The 17,086-nt window shown below is 42.8% G+C and overlaps 1 protein-coding gene across 1 annotated transcript in view; it reads right to left on the minus strand.

Annotated features, from left to right (window-relative positions):
• The window catches only part of Armc2 (armadillo repeat containing 2), a 123,466-nt gene that overhangs the window by 39,745 nt on the left and 66,635 nt on the right, over nucleotides 1–17,086 (minus strand). The window contains exon 11 of the mRNA XM_008852442.2: nucleotides 3,074–3,219. Coding sequence (XP_008850664.1) covers nucleotides 3,074–3,219 — 146 coding nt within the window. The remainder of the gene's footprint in view (nucleotides 1–3,073; nucleotides 3,220–17,086) is intronic.

Below are 17,086 nucleotides of genomic sequence, written 5' to 3' on the forward strand. Positions count from 1 at the left end.
GAGGGAAGTTAATTAACTGAATCAGTAGCCGACACCCTTCGTATATACACACATTTTTGTTCTCCGTTTGTTTTATTTATTTTATTATTTTAATTTTATGTATGAGTATTTTGCCTGCATGTATAAAAGTACACCTGTGCATGCAATTTGTGAAGAAGCCCAAAGAGAGCACTGGATCCCCTGGAGCTGGAGTTATTGACAGTTGTTAGCCACCATGTGGGTGCTGGGAATTAAACCCAGGTCCCCTGCTAGAGTAGTAAATACTCTTAACCACTGAGACATCTCTCCAACCCCATGCCCACTCATTATTATTTTATTATTATTTTATGTGTATGAGTGTATTGCCTGAATGTATGTGAGTGCACCTGTGTTGTGCAATGCCTTGGAGGTCAGAAAAAGGCATTGGATCCCCTGAAACTGGAGTTATGGATGGTTGTTAGCTCCCATGTGGGTGCTGGGAATCAAAGCCGGGTCCTCTGTAAGAACAGTCAGTGCTCTTAACCACTGAGCCATCTCTTCAGCCCTATACCCACTCATTTTATAAGACTGCTATAAATGTGATGCTAAAATCACACAAGCATAATATAAGAAAAAGCAAGGTCAATGTAACTCATGGTCATAGATGAAAAGTCCTTAACAATATATTCATTAACTAAACCCAATTATCATTAGCTTAATTATCATAATGGCTTAACATTTGAAAAGTGAAGGACTGGGGAAATAGCTCAGTAGAAAAAGCACTTTCTGTTAGGCAAAAGTCTAACAACCTGGGTTCAGATCCCCAGAACTCACATAAAAGCCAGATACAGCAGGGCATGTCTGTAATTCCAGCATTCCTATGGGGCGAGGGGAGGTGAAAGGCAGACAAGACAGATCCTGTCTCATACCAGGTGAAAGGAAGATCAAACACAAGGTGATCCTCTGACCACCCCCCGCCCACACACACACAGACACTGTGGTACATGCATGCCTGTACTCACACACACGTAAACATGCACAAACATATTTGTACACACATACACACATACACACACACACACACACACACACACATACACACACAAGAACCAGAAAAGAAAACCTAATAATATAATGTAATCACATTAATGAATTGACTAAAGTAAGTGCATGTGATCAAAATGAAGTCAGGGCAGGTATATCAACAAACAAATGAGGTTTAATGACCAAATCGTTCTATAGCTTTTCAAATGTTATCTATAAAAGCCTATAACGAATATATTTTCAGCTAATGAGACCAGAAAAATAATTCTTTAACATCAAGAAGAAAACAGCAGGTCCAGTCCTCTCCCAATTTTGTATCAGAGACCTAAGCAATGTGATAAAGAGAAGGTGGGAGCTAGTCATGGTGGCTCAGGCCTATAATCCTGGCATTTGGGAGGCTAAGGTAAGGCTACCAGGAATTCAAGGAAAACCTGGGCCACAGTGTAAGATCAAATCAAAAATAAAAATGGAAAAAAAAAAAAGGTATGCCAGGCATGGTGCCACAAATCTTTAATCCCAGATGTGTCTCAATAAATAAATAAATAAATAAATACCAGAAAAAAAGGTGAGGGGAGGGAAAAATGCAATAATTTAGGGGGAAAAAACCCTATTTTAAAGATTGTATTCCTAATTATATCGAAAATCATAAGGACCTAGGAGTAAATCTTGTAAAACTATGAAAAATCTTTATGGAGATAATTACAAGATAATACAAAAGGACATTTTAAAAAAGCTGGGCAAAATGGCACACACCTACCACCCAAGAGGCTGAGGCCAGAGGATCTTAAGTTCAAGGCTGCCTGGACTTGGACTACAAAGTAAGACCCTGTCTCATAGAAGGGATTGGGGGAGAGGAAAGAAAATAAAATCATAAAATCTTTTTTTTTTTTTTTGTCTTTTTGAGACAGGGTCTCTCTGTAGCCCCAGCTGTCCTGGAACTCACTATGTAGAGCAGGCTGGCCTTGAACTCACAGATATCCGCCTGCCCCTGCCTCCCGTGTGCTGGGACTATAGGCCTGTACCACCATGCCCGACAAAATCATAAAATCTTTATGTAAGAATAGTGGCAAAGAGCATAGAAGGAAAACACTGATCATCACAGTGGGACAAAGAAACTATAATCATGACTAGGGAATATGTGAGTCCAACTTCTGACACTGACACAAAACTCTAAGAATGCAATGTTAAAATTCAGCTGCTGCTCAGGCCATAATCCCTGCAGCAGCCCTTCCCCTCTCACAGATACCAACAGGCACCGACTGAGACACTGTTGAGTTCCTAGCTAACGATTTCCAGGTGCCAGTGAGCTCACATCGAAGGGGGTATTGGTGGCCACACACCCTGCTCTCCAACCCTTCCTTGGCTCCTGCCTGGGAATCTGAGAGCCTGGCTATAGGCTTCTGCTGTGAAACTACCCCTGTCCACAGAAAGGTATAAGAAGAGACCCCACTTCTGTTAAGTAGGCCCTGTTTTCCTCTCTTCAGAACCCCTGTCATGTTGTATGTCTCTGCTGCTAGGGCCTAAACTCTCCTCAGAGCCCCCACCACACGGTTGTCTGTATGTCCATGGCATTAATAACTCTTCTAATAAACTTCACACCCAATAATCCATCTCAGCGTCCCTCTTAAGCCCCCATCTAAAACTTTTGAAAAACAACTATACAAAGCCAGAGCAGACTTTCAGATCAATGATTTCATTTTTGAATTAAAACACTTATTATTTCCAGTATACTGGGAAGTTTGACATATTTTGTGGTACATAGTTCTTTATCTCCAAGGGGCAGAGAAGACAATTAGAGCAGAGAAACAAAAGCATTAGACCTAGGTAGGTTCAAACCTACCTAAGAGCTCATTGACTGTAAGCTTAGAGTTGCATTACACTCACTCTGGAGACATAATCAGCTTAAATCAGGTATTTTATATTTGTGCCACTGTACACAAAATGCTGTCTGCTAAGTGAAGTTAAAGGGGAAAAAAAGCCCTTGCCAGTCATACATACAAATACTAACAAGAACTCAAAGTATACATTAGCCTTTTTAAATAAGGCTTCTTCATTTTCTCAGTCTACCTACCTGAATATTCTGGCAATGTTGGTGCAGACATCTTTGTCATCCATGTTCTGTCCTATCACTATGCAGAGCTGGGGAAGGGCATCGATGTTCAGGAGTTTATTTCTTGCTACGGGTGAATCAGCCAAGTTCCTCAGTATAGCAGTTGTCTAGGATAAAGCATGCTTGCGTCATTTTATTTCTTTTTAACTATTTTATTATTTTTTATTTTCTGTGTATGCACACATATATGTACATATATGTAAGTGTACCCATGTCATGCAATGCCCATGGAGGTCAGAAGAGGGCATCGGATCCCCTGGAACTGGAGTTACCAACAGTTGTTAGCTTCCATGTGGGTTCTGGAAACCAAACCCAAGTCCTATGCAAGAGCAGCCAGTGCTCTTAACTGCTGAGCCATCTCTCCAGCTCCTTGTGTCATTTTTTGCTAGAAAATAGAGCAATATCACATCATTAGGTAAACCATGGTCCCTAGGAGTCGCCCACTAGGGACAGTGGGCCCACACACAAGCAGTATGAAATGAAAACAAAGAAACAGTTTAACGAGGAAACAGTTTAAAGGTAAAGAATGGAACATGACTGGGTGTAGTGGTACATGCCTGTAATCCCAGCATGAGGACGCTGAGGCAGAAGAACTACAAATTCAAGGCCAGTCTGGACAACAGAGACACCTTCTGTGAAAAAACAAATGAGCAAACGTAAATGTGGACTATTAATAGTTAGGTAAATACTTCATCAAACTCCCAGAGTTAAGTAAATCATCACCTGCTTGTTGGCAGTCATAAGATCTTTGACCCTGTGAAAACCATGAGAATACTGCCTACTAGAAACTTTCCATTCTAAATTCCTTAAAAAAAATTAGATTTAGTTTTATTTTCACTTAAGTGTATGTGTCTATATGAATGTATAGCATGTGTGTGATCCCTGGGGAGGCCAGAAGAGGGCATCAGATCTCCAGAGCTGGAGCTACAGGTGGTTGTGAGCCATTTGGTGTGGCTGTTACATCTAAACTCAGATCCTCTGGAAGCTGCTAATTATTTTTTTATGATATTTATTGTGTGTGTGTGAGAGAGAGAGAGAGAGAGAGAGAGAGAGAGAGAATGTATGTACAAGTGTGTATGATATATGTGTGAATGCGCACATATTATGACATGTATGTGGAAGTCAGAGGACAACTTGTGGGAGTTGGTTCTCTCCATGTGGGTCCCAGGGATCAAACTCAAGTTATCAGGTTTAGTGGCAAGTGCTTTTACCTACTGAGCCATCTCACTGGTACCTAATTTCTTTGTTGTGGTTATTGTTTTGAAGACAGAATCTCAGGTAGCCAGGGAAGTGTCAAATTTGCTATATATTTGTGACTGACCTTAACTTCTGATCCTCTTGCCTCCACATGCTAAGGTCATAGCAGTATACCACTGTTCTGGTTTGTTTCTTCATTGCTGTGACAAAACACTCTGACCACTACCACCTTGGAGAGGAAAGGGTTTATTCACCTTACATCTCCCAGGTCGCAGTTCATCAGGGAGCCCAAGGTAGGAACTTAGGGCAGGAACCTGGAGGTGTGGAACACAGGCCATGGAGGACCACTGCTTACTGGCTTGCTCCCCTGGCCCCTGCTCAGCCTGCTTTCTTATACAACACAGGCCCACCTGCCCAGGGGTGGCACCACCCACAGTGGGCTGGGCCCTCTCACATCACTCATCAAGAAGATGCCCCTCAGACATGGCCACAGGCCAGTCCAATAGAGGAAATCCCCCAATTGAGGCTCCCTCAAGCCAGGTGTGTCAAGTTGACACTAAAGCTGTCCAGCACAATTGACCCTTGTCAACTTGACACACAAACATCACTATTAAACCATAACTTTCCAATTCTTATCCCTAAGATATGATGTTAACATTATCACGACATAAGACAGTACAACCTTAAAAGACCAATAGTCCTTAAAAAAATCTAAACACAGTCTCTTTTAAAAGTCTCTTAACTGGGGGCTCCTGTAAAATCCGAAACAAGTACTGTCTTATTTCAAAGGGAAGAATCGGGCACACCTAAGCAAAACCTAGTCCTTAAAAAATCCAAACACATTCTCTTTTAAAAGTCTCTTAAGTGGGGACTCCTGTAAAATCCAAAACAAGTACTGTCTAATATAGGCTGCTGTCCTTGGTGGTCGTCCCATGGTCCCAGCATCTCAAAAAAGCTGGGGTCTCCACTGAAACTGAGGCCACACCTTCACCAATGGCCTCTTCTTGCCTCTTGGGGTGCAAAGCCTCAGATTCTCTCCATGACCCCTTCAATCCTGGGGTCTTTGCTGCAACTAAAGCTGCACTTTCACCTATGGCCTTTCCCGGCCTCTCAGAGTGCCAAGCTTCAGCTGCTCTCTGTGACCCCTTCACGCTTTCAACACCAGAACCATGCAGGAGACTCTTACACATTACCAAGTCCTGCTTCCAGCTTGAAATAGAGGTGCGGGTCCCCTCTGTGTGCTGACCCTGAGGAAATACCTCCCAGAAGACTCCACCACAGTGATGCTGGTCTCTTGTTACTTACAGTTGATTTTTCAGCCCCAGCTAACCAGCATCAATTGTCCCAGTAAAGCAAAGGATTTGCTTCAGGTTCTGAGCTCTTCTTAATCCCAGCTGATTCTTCAGCCCCAGCCAACCAGAACCCCTAGATTCTCAATTCAAAATCTCACATGAACACCCCTGATAGTCTGCTTCCCTTTGAAGCTTCACAAGCCAGGCCTCCATTGCCCACAACTCTTTCAGCATAACTATTCCAAGCTCCACAGCAACAAACTCTGAGCACGCAATGGCTTTTCCAGCCCAAAGTTCCAAACACTTCCACAGTCCTCCCCAAAACACCAAGGTCAGGTCTGTCACAGCAATATCCCACTCTCTGGTACCAATTTCTGTCTTAGTTTGTTCTTCATTTCTGTGACAAAACACTCTGACCAATACCAACTTGGGGAGGAAAGGGTTTATTTAGCTTACATATCCCGGGTCACAGTTCATCAGGGAGCCCAAGGTAGGAACTCAGGGCAGGAACCTGGAGGCTTGTTGCTTACTGACTTGCTCCTCTGGCCCCTGCTCAGCCTGCTTTTTTATGCAACACAGGCCCATCTACCCAGGGATGGCACCACCCACAGTGGGCTGGGCCCTCCCATATCACTCAACAATGAAGAAAATGCCCCACAGACATGGGAAATTCCCATTTGAGGCTCCCTCAACTCAGGTGTGTCAAGTTGACACTAAAGCTATCCAGCACAACCACTATGCCAAGTATCTCTAAATTCTGATGAAGCCAATTTAAGACTTTTAGTCTAATTTTCTTCTAAGAGGCAAATATTGAGATCTCACAGATTTGTCTTATTTTGTTAAAAATAATTATTACAAGAAAGTTATCTACTTTTGGCCTTTGTCTAAGAGTCAAGAAGATAACTCAGTAAATCTATAGCAGTGATTTTGCTATCTACTCATTTTAGTTTTCAGGGTGATCTTTCCCTGTGGGATTAACAGACAAACTGCTGGTGAACAGTCATTCAATCCCCCAGCTTGAGCCTGGTTTAGTTATTAACTCTCCCAGAGCACATTTTTCTCATCAGTTGGGTGGGGTAGTACTAACTGACTGTCCTGTGTTTATAAAGATTCAATGAAAGGAGATGATGAGATATGTTCATGGCACTGCTAAGGCTCACTGCCCAAGGATGCTCAGAATGATGGGCCCATCCCCACTGTACTATAGAACTCCCAGAAGTACAGGAGAGAACAGGGGTCTTAGAGTTGAGTGACAGTGATTTAATCCTGAATCTCACTCTTGTTTTATGACTAGGGCAGTCACTCCTTCACCCCTTGTAACCTCATCTATGGAAAGGGGGCTACTTTCAGGGTAGCTGTGTGTATTAATTGCAAAACATGGAAGAATGTTTTTGCATACATTTTTTTTGCATACATTTTTTTTCCAGGATAAGATTTAGAGGCCTGGGGATGGAGAGATGTCCCAGTGGTTTAGAGCACTGGCTGTTCTTGCAGAAGACCCAGGTTCAAATCCTAGCACCCACATGGCAGCTAACAACCATCAGTAAATCCAGTTCCAGGGGATCCGATACTCTCTTCTGTCCTTTGCAGGCATTGCATGACATGGGTGCACTTACACACATGCAGGCAATGCACCCATACACATAAAATGAAATTTTAAAAAAAGACATTTTTTAAAATTAAAAAAAAAAGATTTAGAGGCCTGATGAACCTCTTGATCTTCTGGTTCTTATCAACCACTCAAACTTCATCTTTGCCATCAACCCCACAAAAGCTCTATTTGCCTCCCTGTCTGTCTCCTCCAGGCCATGAGGTTCTGAAACCCATGTACAAGCCTGGTATGAACATCTACCAAGGAAAGACTGGGTATGAACAGAGAGGCTTAGAGTGGCTCAGACAACTTTTCTAGGGAGATGGATTTCAAGACGATACTGAAGGAGGAAAGTACTTAAAAAAAAAAAAACTGATGGAGGAAAATGGACTTTCTGTTAGGGACTGGTTCCCTGTGTCTATTCATGTCTTTTCTCTGTTTATTAGACAGAAACTCTTTTCAGGGTCCTAAACTCCCAGGCTCCTTCCCCTTTCCACACCTGACTGTTTACCCCTTTCACCTCCTCCAACCACCACCAGCTCAGCTCCTACAACTTCACCCTTCCCAAACTCTGCAGCCCTCTGAGTGGGAGCTTTCCATCATCTCTCCTTGTCCAGCTCTCCCCAAGGCCACTCCTGTGGACAGCGGGCTTCTCAAAAACCTATCCTTCCTTGATCAAAGACTTCCCATATCCCAGGGCCAGGGGACAACATCCACATCCTAAAGGCTCTCACTTTCTAATATGTAGTCCACGCCTCCAAATTCACCTCCTGCACCCCCTTCTACCCTTCCACAAAATGTTCTCCCCATCCCCTCCCTATCCAAATCCATGTCTTTAAACAGACCACTTCCTCCACTCAGAAGGTCTTCATCAATACCTCTTCCGCCTCCTCCACCTGACCTCCTGCTCAGCAGGGTCCAGGCTGCGCAGTGAGGGAGCAATGTCTCCTTCTGTGTTAATCACCACCCTCCTCAAGCTTCTCTCTCTCTCTGCCACCACAGACTTAATAACCATCGCATTTATGCGCCTCCTGTCCCATGGTGATGTGAGCTCCTCTGTTTTACATGCCATTTCTTAAAGTTTTTCAATGCTTAGTTCCTGGCTCACTGGGAGGATGAAACCTGGGGGGCAGGAGGAGGGGGAAGAAGGAAAGAAGGGAGAGAAGGGGAAGTGAAGCTTTCTCCTTTAAGAAACTCTGGCATTTGGGGCTGGAGAGATGGCTCAGCAGTTGAGAGCACTGATTGCTCTTGCAGAGGACAGTTTCCAGCACCCACCTGGAATCTTACACCCATCTGTAACTCCAGTTCTAGGGGATCCCATACCCTCTTTTGACCTCCTCAGGTATTGCACAACATAGGTGCACTTAGACATGCACATAAAACATTCACACACATAAAATAAAAATAAATCAATTTTAAAAATGAAACTCTGGCAAGTGATGAGTGGGGCTGAGAAGCTAGGGTAGGGCCACATGGTAGCATACTCCTGTAATCCTATCACTTGAGAGGTAGAGGCAGGAGGAATATGAGTTTGGACTACAAACTCATAGGTATGAGTAGGTATGGACTACATAGTGAGTTTGAGGCCAGCCTAGGCTACATGAGACACTGTTTCAAAAAAAAAAAAAAAAAAAACAGCAACAACAACAAAAAAGAGGTTGAAGAGATAGCTCAGTGGTTAAGAGTGTGTGTACTGCTCTTGCATAGGACCCAAGTCCATTTCTCAGCATTCACGTAGCTGGGTGGCTCACAACCACCCAGGGGATCTGACACCTTCTTCTGCCTTCCTTGGACACTTGCATTCATGTGCACATACCCAGACATAGATACAAACACACATAATTAAAACAAAAAGAACAGGAACAAGACTTGTATTCTTTTCTTTAAAATTTTCTAAAGGAAACAAAAAAGAAAGAAGACAGGAGGAACGAGAAAGAGAAAGAAAAGAAAAGACAAAACCTCTCTGGTAAGAAACTGCAAGGGATTAGTAGTGGCTTGGGGAAACCAGAGTTTACAGGCTTGAGGGAGAAATGTCTGGAAGCCAGGCAGATGTACCTCAGAAGCCCCCAGTTTGAGAGCTGCTACCAGTCTCTGCAAGCCACCACTCTCACTACCAGTGGGGTTGACTGCTGAATCCTCGGTGACTTTTTCTGAGAAAACTGATGGAGAAAGATGGACGGGAGAAGTACCTGGCTACATAGTGTGGTAATAGGAAAGGCGAGTTCCAAGCCCGCTCTTTAACTCTGAATGAAGTTCATTCTAACTTCTAGTTCATTATACTTAAATGAAAAATTTTAATTCAATAGAGTTCTTGGTTGACTAGCACTGCATTTGAGCTGGGCACCAGGGGTTCCTGACCCAAGTTCTTTTGTGGATTGTTGTCTTCCACCCCCAGGGCAACTCATCCATGGGGCTGCGGGCTGTCTCCAAGGCAGGAGCTGACCGCAGTGCAAGCTTCACGTCTGCAGAGATGGGTCTGTTTCCTTCTTAACTTTCTATTCTAGTGTTTCCATCCTAATTCTACCTAGTTATTTTTGTTTCCTGAATGTAATCTTTCAAAGGCATCTCAAATCTTTTCTTTAATCAAAGCATGGGTTAGATGAACACACAGATGGCTGTTTGGCTTCTGAAGGGCTTACAGAGCCATTTTTCAACCTTTTACCTTGCCATTCCACCAACAAACGACAAATTAAAAAATGAGCATTTCAATTCTTATTTTTCCCATCATCTAATTTGCAAGCAGGTTAGGCAGACTGCGTCGAAGACAGCTAGTAGGAAGACAGAAGGAGAAAATGGAAATGATAGCGCACAGGGGATTAGGACAGACTGGAGAGTCCCCGCCTAAATTTTGTCATTTATCAAGGAAGAAATACTGCACTTTGACTCAGGTTAGGAACCTGCTGAAACATGGCTGAGCCACACTCTGCCACTCCATGCTCATTTTCTGAGTTCCCCCCACATGCCGCGATGCTAAGTGGAACCATGCTCAATCAGGTGAGATGCCTGGTGAACTTGGCAGAGCTGCCTCTCTTGTATTGAATTAGTTGAGTCTCGAAATTCTCATTGTGCGATCAATATTGGGAGACTTGTTTTTATTTTATTTTGTTTCATTTTGTTTTTCGGTGCTGGGGACTGAACCTAGGACCTATACTTGCTAGGCAAGCACTCTATCACTGAACTAAATTCTCAATCCCAAGAGATTCATTTTAAAGGTCAAAACCTATTAGGAAGAGATTAAATAATTTATATAGGCTCAAACAGCATTTTTAATACAATATAATCAGAACCCCTAAAATTTAGTATCCAATTTTTTTCAAGTTGACTATTGGTATATAATTGTCTATTTCAAGTTGTGTTTTCAACTATTAATGAACTGAAAAAGCCTCATTCCATGTTGACTTAAAATGTAGGAACTCTGGCATTTTCTGTTACAATGGAGGCTGGGGGAAGAGGATGCTTTAGTGGATGTGCATTCTCTCCACCCACCATCCACTTCCAGAGTGGATGCCTGTCTTCCCCTTTGCATTCTTCCTCTCTGTAAATTCCCAAGTCCTAAAGGCATCAAGCCACCAGCAGTGCTACAGATCCAAATGGCTCTGGATTACAGCCCACCTCAGAACTCACATGGGAGCACCTGAAGTTAAGTAAGATAGTGACCACCCCAGGAATTTATTATTTTTTTTTTGGTCTTTTGAGACAGGGTCTTCCCTGTAGCCCCAACTGGCCTGGAACTTGCTATGTATATCAGGCATTGCCATGACACACATGGCCTTGAACTCACAGAGATCCACCTGCCTCTGCCTCTCAAGTGCTGAGATTAAAGGCATGTGCCACCACACCCGGCTTACCCCAGGAATTTTAATCAGACATGATACTGCCTTTTACAGAATCACTTTCCCAATCCCTAACACCAGCTTTCAAAGAAACCTTTGGGCCCACAGCAATTGGAAACTACCTTTAAACATTCTGGAAGTTACTATGCCTCTTCAACTAAAACAAGCATCAAAATTCAATTTTATTTTTTATGTATCAAATGACATTATGCAAATGATCCAACCAGCTACTTCATAGGTTAGAAAGCTATACTGAGTGCTTTTCTCATTTGTTGCTTAAAACAACCCCATGAAACAGATAGGAAAGGTATTATGTGCCCCATTTTTGAGATGAGGAAACAGGTGCAGGAAGTCTATGAGCCTCCAGGTTCCCTGGGGTTCTGGGCTTTGGATTCCTTGTCCACTGCTCCCCCCTTCTATTTGGCATTTGTCTTTAAACACTTTTTTTTCAAAATTTCTCAATCATTTGGAATAGCCATAACCCAAATCCCTTGAGCTTTATCTCAACTGCCAATTGTAAAATGGTTCACTTCCCATTGATGATGTGTAAGAATAAACATGGTCACCAGAGACCACAAGGGCCACATGATTTAAAAACCAAAGCCATACCATTTTCTAACCTCAGCTAAACCCATCTCCTTCTATTAATAAAAGAACATTCATTTTTTTGGAATGTTGCCCAACCGAGACCACATATATGCCCAAATCTAAGCCACTGTGGTAACCCAAGAAGTTTCACATTGCGTCCATGAGATGAGAGCATTCTGGCTGGCATACAAGAAACCATACAAGGTGTCTCTGCACACATGAGATTGCTGAAACCGAAGTCTTCTAAGAATCTCATGGGAGTCCACTGAGGCATAGGAAAGTGTTACTAATTCACCATCTTACTGAGACTTATCCATCAGAAAATAGTTCTGTCCTCTTTGAATCCCCAATGTCCTACTTTGAGACTCTAACATGTGCTTATGTTTGTTTGTCCATTTATTACCTGTAAGTCTTTTTACCTTGGAGAAATGAACATGTAACTGATTCTTCTAGTTAACCATTATATATCGCAACACAGGAGAAAATTTGAATGATGTATAAACTATATAGAATGCTAATACAATGAAATAAGGAAAAGAAGTCTGGAGAAGATGAATTAGTAATGACTAAGTAAAGCTTGGCATGGGGTACATCTGTGATTCTAGTATTTGGGAGACAGAAGCAGGAGGATCACAGAAAGTTCAAGGTCAGATTGGTCTACATAGTGAGGTCCTACCTCAAAGACTAAAAACTAAGTAATGACTAACACTGAATCTCACAATTACATCTTAAAAGTCAGTGACATTTCTTCATTGCCATGACACACACGTTTCTAGAACAGTGACGAGACAAGGCTGAACAGACACACTAGTAATGGAAAGCAAACAACTCTTTGGAAACAGAGATTCCTATTTCCCACCTTGGATCTTCCCGGCTGCTCTGATGTGGAAGAAAAATCACTAGCAGAATCTTCCTGGCTACACTGAGCTCTATCCCTCACCACCTGACTGACCTTATCCCTGTCCTGGTCCCTCCTCTCCCTTCTTCTTGTAGAAGTAAGCTGCCATCACAATACAAGGTGTTTTCCTCTGTTTCTCCAGACTGACAGAGACTGTGATTGGGTAGGTAAATGTCTTTTGAGGACTAGGCTATAACCATCCTTCAACCAGAATGATGGCCCCCATCCTTCCATAGTTAGAAACCCAAGTCATGACATGATCAGGAGCTCTGATCATCTCCCCACATTTTCAGATCTTTTGTCCTTGGAGAATCAGAAGTAAGTATGAGTTGCCCATAGGAAACTTCTTTCTAAAAAAGGTCAGAGAAGAGAGGAGGAAGGGCCTGGGCTCTGAATGTTCTTTCATCCCGAGAGAGGAGGTGGCTAGTTTCCCCACTGGATATGGTATTCCTTTACAAGAAGAAAAGTTCATAAGTTGAAAACAGTTGTCCATTTCAAGTGAATAATACATTAAAATGTTTATATCATTTAAAAATTAGCAACTGGGGCTGGAGAGATGGCTCAGCAGAGCACCAGCTGCTCTTGTAGAGGACCCAGGTTCAGTTCCCAGCACCCACATGGTGACTAACAACCATCCATAACTCCAGTTCCAGGGAATCTCATGCCCTCTTCTGACCTCTGTGGGCATTGTGCAACATGGGTGCACTTGCATACATGTAGGCAATACACTCACATACATAAAATAAAAATAATTTTTAAAAAACATTAGCAACCAATATCATGGATTAGGACCCCACCTCCCCATCAAAGTTTCAGGAACAGCATGCTAAGCAAAATGAACAGCTGAAGTACTCTAAGTCATGCCCCACTAATTTCCTGGGTTTGATAATGTCCTATTGTTATATAAGATGCCACCACTGGGGAAGCTGGATGATGGGTACACAGGACCTCTCTGTACTATTTTTGCAACATCTTGTGAATTTATACTTAGTTAAAAATAAAAGTTTAAAAAAGGGCCAGCCACACAAAAAAGCACACACAGTACATCCATTTATATTGAGTTTTAAAACAGGGAGAGCTTAGCTATGGTAAAAGGACTCAGAAAAACCAGTCCCTCTGAGGGGTGGGAGATAGGTGATTACTGGGGAGGAGATTTGTGAGGTGAAGAAGGCTCCTGGGTACAATAAGGGCATCGTGTGCCTGTCTACTTACATCAAATTCACCAAATGTTCAAGACCTAAGCACCACAGCACATATAAATTGAATCTCAATCTAAGCAAAACAACCAGCACACATGCAAAAACACACACACATAGAATAAAAATACATTAATTAAAAACTAAAAGAAAAAGAAATGCCTTATTCTCTTTTCCTGCTTAATTATCAACTCTTTAATAATTGTATTTTCCCCAAAATCTAAAATGTTGAAGGGAAGGAGCTGCAGCTGCTAAGGTGCTAGGGAAGGAAGACTGGCCTTTCTCAGAGCTCACCGAGGAAAAGAGAACTTGACCTGGGAACCGAACTAGGGGATGTGTCTCTGGAGAGACACCCACAACTTAGAGGCTGAGTGCAGAGCTGAGCAGAAAAGGGGAGACCACACAAACCATGCTGTGGGATACTTCTGACTTCAAAAATGGCCTGTCTGACTGAAGGAGGGAAAGCATGCAATTCTCTAAGGTTTGATTACAAAACCGAATGAGCTGGGCTGGGGGCATAGCTCTGTGACAGAGTGTTTGCCTAGAAGGCTGGGGGTAGGGGCCAGAAGGAAGTTTGGAAATACAAATGAATCAAAAAATAGGAAGGCAAGTTCAAATCAGTCTGGCTTTAAACAGATAAATACCTGTAAGTTACCTAGTGGTAAATGCAAGAATCCTGAGACTTTAATTCTAGCAAAGCAACTTTGTGTGCCTTAACACAGAGATGATAAACTGGGGGATTTGGGCCTGGCTGTGAACTTGAATGAGACAAAAGACTTCTTTGGTCCCTAGGAAAGGACATAATGGAAGTCCAGCTTTTTGGTCTTGTTTGTATTTGTTCTCCTTTTAGTTTGCTTCAAACAGACTCATTATGTAGCCTCAAACTCATGTGCTTCCTGCCTCAGCCTCCCACATGCTATTTACAGTTATAGACACATCAGCCTCACCATGCCCAGCTAGAGGTCAGTCTTTCTGACAGGACTCCCCCAGTGCTTTTCTTTCTTTCTTCTTTTCTTTAAAAAAAGTGAGTGTTTTGCCTGTATGAAGGTGAGTGTACCACGTGTGTACGGTGCCTGCAGAAGCCAGAAAAGGGCAGCATATCCCATGGAACTGGAGTTAGAGACAGCTGTTAGCCACCACATGGGTGCTGGGAACAAAACCCAGGTCCTCTGCAAGAGCAACCAGTGCTCTTAACCACTGAGCCACCTCTCCAGCCCCTACTCCCTCAGTTCTTAGGCTAAGCATTTCCATTGGTTGTCCATTAAAGATCAAAGATAAACTAACAGCACCTGCTAATCTAACACCACTGTAGCTCAACCCTGACTAATCTGTTTCTGTCTGTTACTCCCTTGGGGAGACAATTTGCTACAGACCTCACAGAGCCTGACCTATTAGCTGGTATATATTCCTCTCTCTCCAAGTATTCTGGAATTCAGTGAACACACAGCTTAACCAGTTTTACACCTGTTCTTACCAACTTCTGCCTTCAGTTTTGCCAGATGGGGAGTACTAATTTAGCACACAGGTGGGAGCCACTCAGGGCCTCTGAGCATCTCGTGCTGTCAAAATGTCAAAATGCTATGATGTGTTCGACACACAGAACTGGAAATGTGACTTATGGGGTACTATTCTCTGGTTATGAGGATCACTGAAAAATTGCCCCTGCTGGCAGGTGCCCTGTTGACCACTGTCATCTCACCAGCAGAACAGCCTAGCATGAAGCAGTCACCCACAACACTTGGGAAATGATTGCCCTTGGCCTTACCCATGCAGTGATGACCATACACTCCTGCATATTCATAGATACATTCACAGATGTGTACACATACATAATACACAGCACAAAAGCCTGCAACGTCAACATGTTAGCCTACTTCCCCAAAGCACTGTCAGCCCATCTGCTGTGAAGGAGCTTTTCAGCCACATCCATGCCTTCATCTCCATTATGACCACCCTAGCATCTGATCCTGATTGGGGCTACATACATCTGAGATCTTAACACAATGGACACATTCTCCTCCCATCACCATCCTGCTTTTTGGTGTCCTGCCAGTGCACATTTACTTTTCTGTCACTCTCCTCCACAGCCTGGCACGGGAGGCCCCATGAATCTTACCTCCCAGACTCCCCGCAGAACCTCTTACTCTTGATAGTGCTTCATCTTCAGCATCCCCCATGTAAGTATTTAGTATCTTCTCTTGATTCCAGTTTCCCAAATACTCTACAACCCTCAGGGTCCAAGTGCAGATGTTTCCCTCTCATTCAATGGGCTCCAATGGGTGGCTTTAGGGAACAGGACAACTCTAGTCCTGTGCCAGAGGCAACAATGTACAAAGTTTGAAAGGGAGCCAAACCTCCTGAGGGTCTCTGGCTTGCAAGTGGCACAGTGACTATCCAATGCCATCTGCTTGTTTTATTTATTTATTTATTTATTTATTTATTTATTGCTGGCATCACGTTTTTGAGGATTTCCCTGTGCATGCCATCTGCTTGTTTTATTTATTTATTTATTTATTTATTTATTTATTTATTTATTTATTTATTGCTGGCATCACGTTTTTGCTCTTTCAGATCATCCTTCTATTATTAAAACCTCAAGTAACTTATTTTTTCCTTGAACAAAGATAATTTTCAAAATGTCTCACATACTGGAGTTACCCGGTTCTGAAAGCTGGTGTGAACAAACAGTTCTGCTCCTGGCCAGATCTGTCTGGCTGCATTTGTCCATGAACTGGCTGGTGAAGTCTGTCCTCATCAGACACTCAGGAGAGTAAATTTTTCATCATTTTTCAGTGAAGCCACGTTGCTTACATTTTATTATTTTATGATTTTTATAAAACAGTGTCTCTTTTCATTTTGTGATTTAAAAAATAAGCATTTATTATTTAGTATGGAGAGGTTGCCCCAGCATGCCTGTGGAGGTCAGAGGACAATTTGTGGGAGTCAGTGCTCTCCTTCCATCAGAAACTGAACTCACTTAGAGGTGAGTACTTATACCTGCTGAGCCATCATACCAGCCCCTCTTTTTTTGTGATTTAAAACAAATTTTTTTTTATATACAGGTCTTGTTATATGGCCCAGGTTGGCTGGCCTTGAACTCATGATCCTCCTGTTTTAGCTTCTCAAGTGGTAGGTTTATAGTCTTAGGCTATGGCGTCCATCTCTTTGTTTTAATTAAATATGAGAGACTATCCAGTTTACAGGCAGGATTCTGCAAATGACAAAGCCTAAAACAAGTTTCCTTCCTGCCTACATGCAGTGATCACTGACACAGGGCAACTGGTTAGGACGGCAGGGCAAGCTCTGAGGTGACAACAGTGGGCTCACTTTCTCTAGCAGGACAGAGGTATGGGGTGTGTGGGGTGCAGACTGTGGTCCT

Source organism: Nannospalax galili, unplaced genomic scaffold (genome assembly GCF_000622305.1).
Source record: "Nannospalax galili isolate Female #2095 unplaced genomic scaffold, S.galili_v1.0 scaffold646, whole genome shotgun sequence".
Taxonomy (NCBI): domain Eukaryota; kingdom Metazoa; phylum Chordata; class Mammalia; order Rodentia; family Spalacidae; genus Nannospalax; species Nannospalax galili.